Raw genomic sequence first — 13,144 nt, forward strand, 5'->3', positions numbered from 1 at the left:
AAGAGTTCTGAGGAAAATTAACAAGAGGGATCATATAGTTTAGCTTCCCTTCATTGGCTTCCCATTAAATCCAGAATAGAATTTAAAATGATCACATATAAAGTCCTTAATAATCAAGCTCCATATATCAGAGCTCTGATTACCCCGTATGTTCCTAACAGAGCACTTCGCTCTCAGACTGCAGGTCTGCTGGTGGTTCCTAGAGTCTCTAAAAGTAGAATGGGAGGCAGATCCTTTAGCTATCAGGCTCCTCTCCTGTGGAACCAACTCCCAGTTTTGGTCCGTGAGGCAGACACCCTGTCTACTTTTAAGACTTGGCTTAAAACTTTCCTTTTTGATAAAGCTTATAGAGTAGCTTATGTTACCCTGAAATCTGCATGTATTATTGGAAACAAAGTGAATTTGACACTCAACCTAACATAACCAATTATTCCAAACAATCCGTTTCTAATAATTCCTTGAATGCTGATTATATGATAAATCTTGCAGCACTAATTCATTTAAATTTGTGCTTTTCTGTCAGCAGGTTTTGTAAAATGTCAACCTAACTTTGTTCTCTTAATGAGCATTAACTTTCCAATGCCAACTCATTGTCTACGTTATTTCTATTGTAATGTGCTGCTACACTAAATTACTTACTGTGCATGTAACTAACGTGGGACTGGGTGGAGCTTGTTGCCTCAATGACTTGTATAAACAAATGCTTTGACTTTTACATTGTCTTTTTATTAATTGTCACATTTTTCTCATGCATTTTTGTCGCTTTGAAATGTTTTCAAATAAAATAAAAAATGAAAACAATAAACATGAGTCTGATGACAGATTAGTATTTGATTATAGTGTTGATCTTTCTACTCAAATCAGGTAAAGCAGCACCAAAAGAAAATTGTCCCAAATGGTTGGGGCTCAAAAATTGTTCAAGCAATTTATATGGCATAAAAAAAAGGTTTAAATACAGTCCATTTCTTGCATTGATTACAGCAAAACAAATGCACCTTTTTACTAAAACAATTACAAAGACCCCTTTAAAGCTTTGTCCCTCATTAAAAAATTTAAAAAATAGGAAAAAGGCAAAATTAAAACTGCTTCAAAGCTGATGACTATATTAAAGTCATGCTAGCAGGGCTAATTCTTTGTACAACAGCTTCCTTCAACAGCTTAATAGAAAAGAAAAGCTATTAAAAGAAAATAAAAGACATCTGCACCATTTTTTCCAAACAGATTAGCTTTTCTTCCCTTGTTTTGTTTTTTTCCACAGTACACATGATTCCCTGTTACATTCTGTGAAGCTTAGTTTGGGTCTTAAACACTGTTGAGCTACCTCCTACAATAAAGGCAGGAGTGTCCAACTCCAGCCCTCGCCACCTGCTCACTGTCCCCCGTGTTTTAAATGTCTTCCCACTCCAACAGCTGATTCAAGGGACCTCCTCAGCACAAGTTGTACAGGAACCTGTTCATTACGCGTTTAGCCTGAGAAACATCTAAGAACATGCAAGACACCAGGCTTTGAAGACTGACTTTGGGCTCTACTGCATAAGAAGAGTCTGCCCTCCTGAGGAGAGCTACATCCAACAGACATCAGCATCTTCACTCATTTGTGCAAATGCAATCCGAAGTAAACAGAAAATCTGAATAAATAAATGACTTGCACAGTTTAAAACATACATCCGTCTCCCCCCCCTCCCACAGTTTAACTTTGGCTCAGAGGTGCTTTCTTAAAGTTTCCAAATCAGGTTTAACCTCTAAAGCATATTGCTTCACCTTTCACTTGATTTATCTACAGTGCCTGTACTATAGGTCTGGCCATGGGAAAGTCTTCACATTTTCAGTGATGAACGATGACATGCGGGCTAATACTCACAAATTGGTACAATTTCATAAATAAAAATCAATTTGATTATAAAACCCCTCCAATCAAAGTCCTTCTGCTCCTGCAAAATATGTCAGAATTCACCGACAGCCGGGGTAAAGTCAGCCTGTTTCCTTCTGGAAAACGAAGATGTCAAAAACGAAACAAAAAAAAAGTCTTTAAACTTCACTGAGAAAAATAAAATCTGTCATATTGGCGCCGTGGTCGCCCAACCACACGACCTCCGTTCTCGGGGAAATGGAGCAGCGGTCCAGGATAGCAGCACAGTTCTGAGCTCTCCCCAGTTCTCGTTCTGAAGAGATGGCGCCACAAACAGCTTCCCTTTTAGTTAACAACATCCTGATAGATGGAATTAGACGTGGTGAGGCCGAAGATGAAAGCCCCGAGCGTGACCATGGCAATGCCGAGGATCACCAGTCCGTGCCAGCTGTAAAAATAACAGAAAAGAGCTTAAAAAGGGCTAAATCGAAGGTTTAATTTCACTTTCTGCCTAAATATGAGTGTTACTTATCTTTAAAGGGTAGAAAAAAAATAATCTCCCCCAAGATTAACTTAATAAAAGTTTGAATTTAAGGTCTAGAAGGCAAAGATATTAATGTTTTACAATACAGGATGAATGACATGGGCCTAAAATTTTATCATATGACAGTATAAATGTCTTTTGAAGGCACAACTAAAACACAACTACTATATTTAACTACGTCACTGTCCCTGATATGCAACATATGTTAAGATTACTTTATGAAACGATGTATGAATTTTTATACATCGTCTGAATCCACACGGCATACATCTAATTTTACCAAAAAGATAAACATAAGAGGCACGTGCATTGAACGAGGTGAATAAGCGATTCTAGCGATGTGGTCATCAGGTAATTATCAGGTAATAATTTTTGCACAGATCATGGCTTTTAAAGGCGGTGGTCTTAAACATCTGATCAGCTGATGAACAGCCTGGTTAAATTGTTTTCAATAACTTTCTCACAACTTTTGGTCTCTTGTTCCCATTTCTTCTTTTTGAATTTTGAAGCTCTACTTGGAGCCTTCTTAAAATCCAACAGTGCAAAATGTAAATACTTTACATTTTTTAACCATATCGGGAGCATTTAAATTAATTTCAAACTGATAATGATTAGAAATAGAGCGCAAATATAAAGTATGCTATATCACACTGCAAAAACAGAACTAAAAATAAGTAATAAGTTCTTCAAATTTGTGTATCTGTCCTTGATTTGAGCAGGTAAATAAGATGATCTGCCAACAGAATAAGATTTTTGCACTTAAAATAGGAACAATTCATCTCCATCATCTTATTTCAAGTGCTAAATGTCTAATTATCTTAATTTAGGGGTCAAAATACTCATTCCATTGGCAGATGATCTTATTTACCTGCTCAAATCAAGGACAAAAACACTATGTTTAAGAACATTTTGCTTATTTTTAGATCCGTTTTTGCAGTGAATATGCTTGTTTTGACTTTTTTTTATTCTTTCTGAAGGTGTGGCAGCTTTTATTTTGCTGTGGCGGTGCGCCACGATCTATTACATGTAGCGGAAACTAATTACTAAAATAGTTCAGGAACATGTCTGTGTCCACGTCTTTACAGTCTATGATAACAAACGTAACCTCACCTTGTAGATCGACTGTCAGTCTCTGAAAGTTTGGCCTGCATCAAACACAAACCTGTGAAGGCAGAGAGACATTGTGAGACACATTAAGATGGCTGTTCGGTCCTAATGCAAGCTCAGCAGGCGCAGCGTTACCTGGGAACACAAAGATAAAGCAGGCTGCCAGCCCTCCAATCAGCGAGATGACGCGGCCGATGTCAGGGATGAAGAGAGCGAGGACGAGGGTGACGACGAACCACACCAGCGTCTGCAGGATCCTCCTCCTCCGCTCACGGCGAACGCACACCTCCACCTGCTCGCCTCGGAAACGCAGCCAGAGTCCCTCTATGACCGCCCTGCAGGGACGCGTGACAGCAGAGCAGCAGGGTGAGGGAAAGCAAATCAGGAAAACCCAACTTAACTCTTCAACAAGGAGGCATGTTGTAGCAGTAGACGTGCAGAAACTAACAACGCTATGCACCACACTGAGTAGAAGTTAAGCAAAAAGTCTTAATGTTGACTTTACATTCAGCATGAGCTTTTATCCCACAGGCAATGGTCCTGAAATGATTAAACCATGTCCAAACACAATGTTTATGGCTGTGAGGCAGCTATGATAAACTATTTAGATGGACGTCAATACAATTTAAATGATGCTCTTTGAAATTAACTTTTTCTGCTAGTTATAAAAGTCTGTGTGTTTCTACGGCGGAGGCGCCTGTGCATGTAGCCGCGTGCTTTCCTCGTGTTTAAACGGTTGTGAAACCTTAACCTCTCTCTACAACACATTCTCATTATTTTTCTTTTATAACTATTCTAAGCATCTCTGGTATCAGGAGAGAGGAAGGCATGTTGACACAGCTTCACATTTTATGTAACCTCAATAATAAGCAACCATCCTCAGATGCTGACATGCTTTCAATATGGCTGCAAACATTGTGGGGGGGGGGGGGGGTAATTTCTGTGAATCTTATAGAAAATGTAACTTTCTAAATGTAATCGTACAGTTATTCATACAGCCTCAAAAATAATATAAAAAATGTTTCCCCATTATAAGAAGGCTTCTGCTAACTTCCTGTGACCGCAGCACATAGTTTCTTTGTGTCAGCGTTAATACCATTTTTTCCTGATGACTCTCGACTAGACAGACGCAGTGAATAAAAAAAAAAAAAAAAGACCTCAAACTAAAAAGAAAAAAAAAGAAAAAGTGACATTATGTAGGGAGCATTTCTTTAAGACCTTCAGGAACCATCTAATAAAAAACCTGCCAGCTGCTCTGGAACCAGCATCACTGTTAAAGAAGGTTCTGAAGTCCAAGAGGTAATTAGCAGCAATAATCAGAGGTAGGTTTCAAAAAGAGGTGTTCAATTTCTTAAAACATTGTGGCTGAACTAAACCATGAGTTGGGTATGGTGTGGGTAGCATCATTGTCAGGGTCCTTTCTACCGTCAAAAGAACTGGCAGCTGGACTAAAAATACAGATGGACAATTTATGGGAATTCATTAAACCATAAGCTGGTCAATTATAAGGTAAAAAAGTAAAAAAAACTGATTGTTTGGCAGGAAAACTGCATCAGACCTGGACCTCTGTGTGGTACAGTCTGCTAAAGACGAAACAATTGCAAGAGCGAGAAAAGAAAAACATGGCTGACAGTGCATAAAAACATAAAAATATTGGTTACAAGCAAATTTAGGAGAGCCTTAAATTAAAAAAATTGTGTGTTTTAATATTAGAAATCCACATTGGCCTCCGAATGCCTGTGCTTTACCCCCAAAATGTTCCTTACCTGCCACAGAAGTGTAAAATGGGGTAGGAGGTCACCACGCAGACGACAATGAAAGCTCTGGCGATGGCCACGGCGACGTCATCAGGAGGATAAGACATCAACACGTCCTGATTCACACTGGAGCCAAAGGTCAGGAAGCCACAGACGCCTGATCATAAACGAGCCGCACAAAAGGAGTTACACACCAACATCTGCGAATAATCTAACAGGAAACGTGTGCAAGACAGAGCTAAGCTAAGACGGGGTTTCGCCTCGCAGCAGGTCAACCCTGCTGTGCACACCGATGTAAACCAGACAACTCACCTGTTCCAGTGTAGACAAAAAGGCAGATTATCATGCTGAGGGTGACCACAAGCCCCCACGGTTTGATCGCCTTCGTCCTCATGCTGTTAAACACCGGCACGCAGCTGACGTGGCACTGCAACGACACCATAAGTACTGTGACCCCAGACCATGAAAATAAAAATAAAACACGATTGTTTTATAGATGATATCAAATGAGGTGATACCTGGAAACCGAAGCATATAGTGGGCATTGCATTGAAAACGGCGGTCCAGGAAGCAGAACTGTAAACATCAACAATGATTCAACAACCAGCAAAGCAAAAATGATGTGGATGCAAATGAGCTATGGGGAAAAAAATAAAACAATAACTTTTACACTGAAATTGATTTATAAATAAAATCTTTTTGAGACTTACGCGGCTGGACCGTGGTCTGGGTTCATGTCCTTGTTCGGCCAGATGTACTTCACAATGACCACAACGGTAACATACCAGGTTCCCATCACACTCAGAGCACTGGAACAAGCAAGATGGTCATCACGCCAGCCAAAGGTGACAGCAAATTTGGTGTGAATTATTTTTTAAATAAAACAAAAAAAAAGGGGGTTAGATCCACTGTACCTAGCATACTTCTGGAAGCTGATCTCTTTGGGGATGGACAGAGGCAGAATTACCAGGACTGCAGGGACCACGATGGTAAACTTGCGGTCTGTGTACCAGTGGCCGTCAGGGGAACCGTCTGTTTCATGAGCCGCGGCAGCGATCACTACAAAGAAAAGCAGAAGCTTCAGAGGCAGTAAGACAACGTAAGTCGGGGTCCTACACATTTTCTGTGTCTAAATCAGGGGTGTCAAACCGGTTTTGGCCCGGTGGCTAAATGCATTATCATTATTTAAAAAAAAAAATTTTTTTAAATTGTTGTCTTAATGCCAAAAAGTGGAGCGGTACTGCTTTTGCCATAGTGCTCGGCTTGATTTATGAATGTGAATAGTTTTATCATGATTCATGCGTGGGTTATCTCAAATGATTTGGACACTACAATGGGAAAGTAGGAGAGGAAAGGAAGAACAAGAACAAAAAAAGAAAAGGTGAAAGAAAGTGGAGATAAAAGGAAGAGAATGATAAAACAATTATTGAAAAAAACATGTACTTCTTTTAATTGAAAATCTGCAGTTCCTATATTGTCCACGAGGGGCGCTGTGTTTTAATCAGCAGATGGTAGCACTGAGCTTCAGATGTGGAAAATTGATTTTAAATCATTTCTTAATTTTTATATGTTTGATGTATTTTGTAATGCAGGACAGTGTTTTTAAGTTCCAAAAAATGTGAATAAATGTTTTTCAACATTGTACAATCACTGTGATCAGTTCTTATGCACAAGTAAATGTTTAACTGAGTAAAAGTATTGTTGAAATTGCACATAGTTTTCTTAAAAACGCTGAGGTTATTCATAATATATTGTGTAAAAGTGACATTCATTTAATATAAAAATCAGCAACAAGTCCACATTTATTAGTTCTATTTAATCTTGCAATGAGTTAACTCGTGTGGCCCTCTCGAGATCAGATTAAGCTGTATGCGGCCCCTAAACCAAAATGAGTTTGACACCCCTGGTCTATATGCTTTTCCTGAGCGAGATTCACAGAGTTATCAACTCTTTGTCAAATACGAACGCAAAAGTTCACCATCACCATTAATTCATGGCAGACATTTCTATAGAGGTCAGAGGGGAACAAACAAAAAGGAGGAAGAATGAATCACAAGGAAGGAAACAGGATGAGAGAAAGAAGGGAAGGATGGACAGATGCACAAGGGAGAAAGTTTGAATGGATAAAGGAAGGGCGAAAGAAAGAATAGAATAAAAAGGATGAAACAATGCAGGGTGGATAGAAGAATGTAAGGAAAGATTGAGATCCATCTGGAGGGAAGAAAGGAAGGACAACAGGATGGCTGGGAGGGAGAATAAAGCCTGAAACCATTTTTTTCTATACTTAATTTTCCTTTTAATAATCATGCTGATTGTAAGAAATACTGAATCAAACTCCCAACTTTCTCCAGACTGTGTAAGAAAACTGGAAACGTACAGATCTACACACAAAAAAAAAAACATCCACGAGTGAAGCCAGAAAAGATCTCAGGATTCCTGCTGTGTCAGCATCTCAGTGACGAAATGCGTCACATGAGAGACGCATCTACCGAGAGAAAAGGCTGAGCAGAGACATAGTGAGCGCTCTTTGCCCTCATCATCAACATTCTGCATTTTTCACATGTTACTGCGTAACCAAAGATTAACGTCTTCGTCCTGACAGATAACTGAGTGAAGTCAGAGCAGCTAAATCCTAAAAGCTGAACTGCTCTCCAGTCATGAAGCCCCATTGGTCTGAGAGGAAACTCACAGCGATCCAGCTGGTCTCCAATGACTATAAAGAAGGCGATGCACGTGCCGAATGTGTAGACGGCGATGGCTAATTCACAGAGGACTCCTGTGACTTTCCCACAAGTGGCTCGAACCACTTCCTGATAGGTGCCTTCATTGCTGACCTGCAGAAACCAGAGAGCCGATTTAAAAACATTTATATAAAAAAAAATTAAAGTTTCCTGTCAAGACTAAGAAATGCACCTCGGTTTTTTAGAGCACATGATTTTACATCAAAACCCCAAATTGATATGATTAATTTAAGCTCAGTGAATATAATGAACAGATTTAAACAGGAAAGCTTTTCATGGGGAATTTGTTCCAGGCTCTTAAGTCGCTGTGTGTTGCAGGTCCTACAGGACATCTACCCTCCAAGATTCAACATCAGTAAGAATGGAAATAAGTCCTCTGGGTTTAACTTTATTTATTTTATTTAGCACGTGGATATTTGTCTGACTTATTCAGGAACAGAAAGTCCAAGTTAAGCGAAGATCTGCTCGTCTTAATAAGGGGCAGAAAGACAGCCTGGAGGCTTCATTGCACAACAATGGCGTTTCCTTTTTTTTTTTTTTTAAACCACAACAGGAGGAAAGAATCATAGTCTCAGCTTTTGCCTCATTAAACTTTTCAGATCAATTCAATCAATCTTTTTCATATTTTGTCACATTACAACCACAAACTAACAGGTTTTATCGGGATTGGATGTGAAACCGTGACACAAGGTATAGCATAGCTGTGAAATTGAAAGGAAAATGATGCATATTGATTTCCATTATCCTTTAAACATGAAAAAAAAAAAAAAAAAAGTATGCCATGTTACATATACACTCCTAAATAAAATCTAATTTAGCCAATCCCGTTAAGTCATAATGTTAATGAACAGCTGAGTGTAATTTCAAATTCAGCTGTTCTGTGACGACATGAGCATCAAACTAAACTGATAGCAGCCAAGAGGCCCATGACGACTCTGCAGGAGCTGCAGAGATCCACAGCTCAGGTGGGAGAATCTGTTCACTTTAATGTGTCTCTTTACTGTAGCTGCTGTGTGTGCACTTCGGTGGCGACACCTGGCTATACTTGTTGTGCCTGCACTCACCTGTTCACTTCACCTGGCTTAGGAGAAGCGGACGTCAGATGAGATCAAACGTGAACTTTTTGGCCTACATGTAAAACGATCTTTTATAACTTGGATAACTATTGACTCCAACGGGAAGAAGCAAATGTCACGCTGTTTCGATTTTTATTTTCTTTCAACTTCATTTTTATAGTCGTTAGTTCATCTCATAAAATCCATTAAAGTCTATGGTAGGTAGGGCTGAATAATTAATCGCATTTTCACTATAATTGTGATTTAAAAAAAACGCAATTTCCAAATCGTAGAGGTCTGCAATTTTTGGCTATGTAACAATTAGGGAATTAGACGCGTCCATTAGGTGTCAGTAAAATGTTTAAAGTGGTTTTGCCTCCACATGGAAGGGAAGACAGTTGCAGCAGTGAGATAATCTAATTTTATTACTTGTTTTAGAGTTTATATAATCATACATAGCATTAAGTACAGGTCAATCAGTTTAATACATAGACTTGCTTGTTGGTTGCACTTTATGTTCAACAAGGATTGATGTCCAATTAAATTAAAAGCTGTTCTCTTGAATAATATTCTGATCAATAGAAACATTAAAAGTTCATATTTAAAATAGTCCTTGTTTACAAACATCTTTATCTAGAGGCCATTTTTGTTGCTTGTGGTTAAAGCAGAGAAAAGTCAAAATTGCAATTTTGGTTGAAATATATTGTAGGTAGAACACAATCATTTCTGCTCCGAGTTTAGATGCTGTGGGTCTTTTAGCGACTAATCCACATGGCGAGGAAACAAAAAAATAAAATAAAATAAAAATAAAAACATTGCATTAAATCTCAATATTAAGAAAAAGAATCGCAATTAGATGATTTTCCAAAATCGTTCAGCCCTAGTGGTAGCACAATGAAAAAGTACAAAAGGTAGAAATACTCTGGCTGGGCTTAATAAACTTTAGATTCGTGGTCGCAGTACTTGCTGCATGGCAAGTAGAGCGCATGAGGATAAAAAATAAACATACCTGAGAGCAGTAGCCAAGGATCACAAGCCCACTGATGATGAAGATGAGCATGAACTGTTGCAAAAACACAAGGGGAGCGTTATATTGTCTAATGCCAACAGAGGAACATTGTGAACATTACAGCTCTGGTATCTCCTCACCATCTGCAGAATAACTCCTGCCATCACTCCGCCGGCCATGTTGAAGGCCGCAGGGAAGTTCAGCAGCCCCGCGCCCAGGGCGGCGTTCACCACGATGAAGACAGCAGCCAAAGGCGACACGCCCTGGCTCCTCTCGTCTTCCTCGGGGTGCCGGGCGGAATCCACGCTGGGGCTCTGCAGAAGCCATGCTCGTTCTCCCGAGTCACTGCTTCCGACGCCGCCCCAGTCTTCGATGTTAGTGTTGATCGCCATGAGGAAAGGAGAGGCTGGGTGAAGCAGTAAGGGATGCGGGTGGGGTGGTCACCTGGAGGACGGTGAGTTTCCTCTGAGGTCAGGAAGCAGCTGATGTTTCTCTGCCTACTGGAAGGATCCAGGAATGATGAGGCTGATTACTTGTAGTGATCCATCTGTAATCAAATATTGATTATTAGCCATGTATGAGAAACGGTCTGTTCACCGATTTCAGCAGGAACGGATCGTTGCAAAAAGCATTCATGCACCTGCATTGTTTACATTTCAATTGCTTTACTTTCAAACCACTGCTGCACCTTATACTGCATTTTAAAACTACTGTAAATTACAAGCTGTATTCTTGCACAAATGCCCTTGCACAATCAATTCTGCACATACAAATGGTTTTTAAAAATACTCACCTGTACACTGTGACTTCTCCTGCATTGTCTACATTTAAATTGTGATTTAACCTTTAAATCACTGCTGCACCTAATACTGTAATTTATTTTTTCCTGCAATTTACAAGCTGTATGCAACAAAATTTCGTTCTGTACGCACTCTGTGCATACAAAATGACAAATAAAGTTGTCTACGTCTAAGTGAACTTTTCCAAACTACAAACCTTAATGAATTTCATTGCAATTTTATGTGACAGAGAAAGACAACTTTGCATAATTTTGAAATGGAGAGAATTTTTTTGATTTACAAAATGGTTTAAGAATAAAAAAGATCCACATCTTCCGTCAATCCTTTAAACCGTTTCAGAGGATATTTAGGGAACATTGGCGAACCTCCAGTCGGTCGAGGCAGATGAGCGTTCGCACTGAGTCTGGTTCTGCTGGAGGTTTTTCTCCCAGTTAAAGGGGAGTTTTCCTCTCCACTGTCGCTTCATGCATGGTCAGTATGAGGGATTACTGCAAAGCCATTGACAATATAGACGACTGTCCCTGTGTTTCTACGCTCTTTCAGGAGGAGTGAATGCTGCTTGTCAAGACTTGATGCAATCTGCTGGGTTTCCTTAGATAGGAAACTTTTTTGACCAATCTGTATAATCTGATTGAATTTGACTTTGGAAAGTGCCTTAAGACGACATGTTTCATGAATTGGCGCTATTTAAATAAAATGTTAAACCTTCAAAGCCCTCCATGCAGGACTTGTACAGGTAGGTCTAGGCTCAGGAAAAACGTTTTAGCAGACCCCACGCATCCTGCGCACAAACTGTTCAGACTTCTACCTTCAGGTCGGAGCTAAAGAGCGGCATTTACAAAAACTAGCCCCTCAGGGAGATAGCATTGGAGAGGAAAGCGTCTCGCTGATGAGGGCAATGTTCAAAGATGCCCTCCTTCCAATCTGACTGAACTAATCCAATCGTTTCAGCTTTTCTGCGAAGAACGGGACAAATATTTAGTCTAAGCATGTGTACTTTACTTTCCACACCTCAGGTTTGAGCTAATTTGTGAGGGTCTGTCATCCTAAAACTTTTAAATACTCATTAAAATACACTGAGGTTAGTCATGGTGATGTGACAAAACAATTTGAAGGGGCACGCATTCATTTGTAAGGAAACGTATATGTTATCTTTAAATTACCCATCACCCACTGTTCTGGTTTATGCTTAAAAAAAGTACAATTTGGAAGCTGCTAACAAAAATACTGAGAATCAGAATCAGCTTTACTGGCCAAGTTGGTGCACACAAACTAGGAATTTGAATTTGGTGTAAAGAATTCAGATAAGACGCAAACTAACAAAAAATGTTGATATTTACCAAGAAAGTTAATTTGTTTAAATATTAAGGGCATGTCACTTTCCTGCCTTCAGCATTCTGTTTACTCCTCAAAAAGGCCTTTTTTAACGCAGAGATAATATGTTACCGTATAATGACATGCATTTAAAAAAAAGAGACAACAAACGCCCTTTTTAGCCACGGGATTTATGTGAATCTGTCACTAAACGGAAGCGAATACAGATTTTACCAGCTGACCTAAATATGGTTCTGCTTCCTAAAAGAAACACCACACGGGCAGCTTATTGTTTCGTTTGATTGAATCAACGCTGCTCTTTCACCAGCAGACTGATAGCATTTATTAAGGCAGCCATGCCCTTTGTTGTTGTCTCCCCACAGCACCTCTAAGCTAGCAAAACGACAACCGGACGCTGAATACGGATATAAAACACATTAAACACCACAAAACACCTACCTGATTTAAATGTGTCGCAACCGGTCCGCTGCTGGGGAACGAAGCGCGGGTAAGAAGCGGAGAACCTCACCGTCTGGGTCCGCCGCAGAGAATGAGCCTTCAGCGCCTGTTGCGGCTCGAGGACGGCGGAGGAACATGTGATTCTAGTCACGTGACTGTTTTCCACGGGATTTGGAATCCTGGTTGTTGTAGTTTTCCATGATTAGATTCAATCATTTACTAAGAGTGGCGACTTTATCGTATTGGGTGGGTTTAAAAAGGTTTTCCACCACCTTTAGTGGTGCTTTTTTAACATATACGTTTTTAGGAATATCTTAAATGTTATTTTCCTCAACAGTCCTCTACAATTTGGTGTCAGTGAAAGACACTTGAAAGAGGGGGAAATAGTTTTAAAACCCCTGGCTTTAAAATTAAAGAAAATGTCAAGTATATTGTAAGTTTCAATTTTATTGCACAAATAAAGTTGGAATTTATATTGAAATTAAAAGGGATAACTAAAATGAATCAAT

The 13,144-nt window shown here is 39.5% G+C and overlaps 1 protein-coding gene across 1 annotated transcript; it reads right to left on the reverse strand.

Annotated features, from left to right (window-relative positions):
* Positions 1–1,217: 1,217 nt before the first annotated feature.
* Positions 1,218–12,797, reverse strand: slc38a7 (solute carrier family 38 member 7). The gene is made up of 12 exons (XM_036136540.1): positions 12,636–12,797; positions 10,203–10,609; positions 10,063–10,116; positions 7,947–8,091; positions 6,172–6,316; positions 5,968–6,066; positions 5,776–5,833; positions 5,570–5,684; positions 5,267–5,414; positions 3,636–3,835; positions 3,504–3,555; positions 1,218–2,297 (listed from the first exon to the last, which is right to left on the reverse strand). Exons 2-12 carry the CDS (start codon positions 10,452–10,454, stop codon positions 2,195–2,197), a joined length of 1,371 nt encoding a protein of 456 aa, XP_035992433.1. The 5' UTR covers positions 10,455–10,609; positions 12,636–12,797; the 3' UTR covers positions 1,218–2,194.
* Between the last annotated feature and the right edge of the window lie 347 nt (positions 12,798–13,144).

Source organism: Fundulus heteroclitus, chromosome 4 (assembly GCF_011125445.2).
Source record: "Fundulus heteroclitus isolate FHET01 chromosome 4, MU-UCD_Fhet_4.1, whole genome shotgun sequence".
Taxonomy (NCBI): Eukaryota; Metazoa; Chordata; class Actinopteri; order Cyprinodontiformes; family Fundulidae; genus Fundulus; species Fundulus heteroclitus.

Excerpts from the sequence above, each read along its gene's own strand:
- slc38a7 (XM_036136540.1), bottom strand. The coding sequence starts at position 10,454 with ATGGCGATCAACACTAACATCGAAGACTGGGGCGGCGTCGGAAGCAGT. Across the intron at positions 5,834-5,967 it reads CCAGACCACGGTCCAGCCGC|TTCTGCTTCCTGGACCGCCG; the intron begins GTAAGTCTCAAA and ends TGATGTTTACAG. Across the intron at positions 3,836-5,266 it reads ATTTTACACTTCTGTGGCAG|GGCGGTCATAGAGGGACTCT; the intron begins GTAAGGAACATT and ends GCGTCCCTGCAG.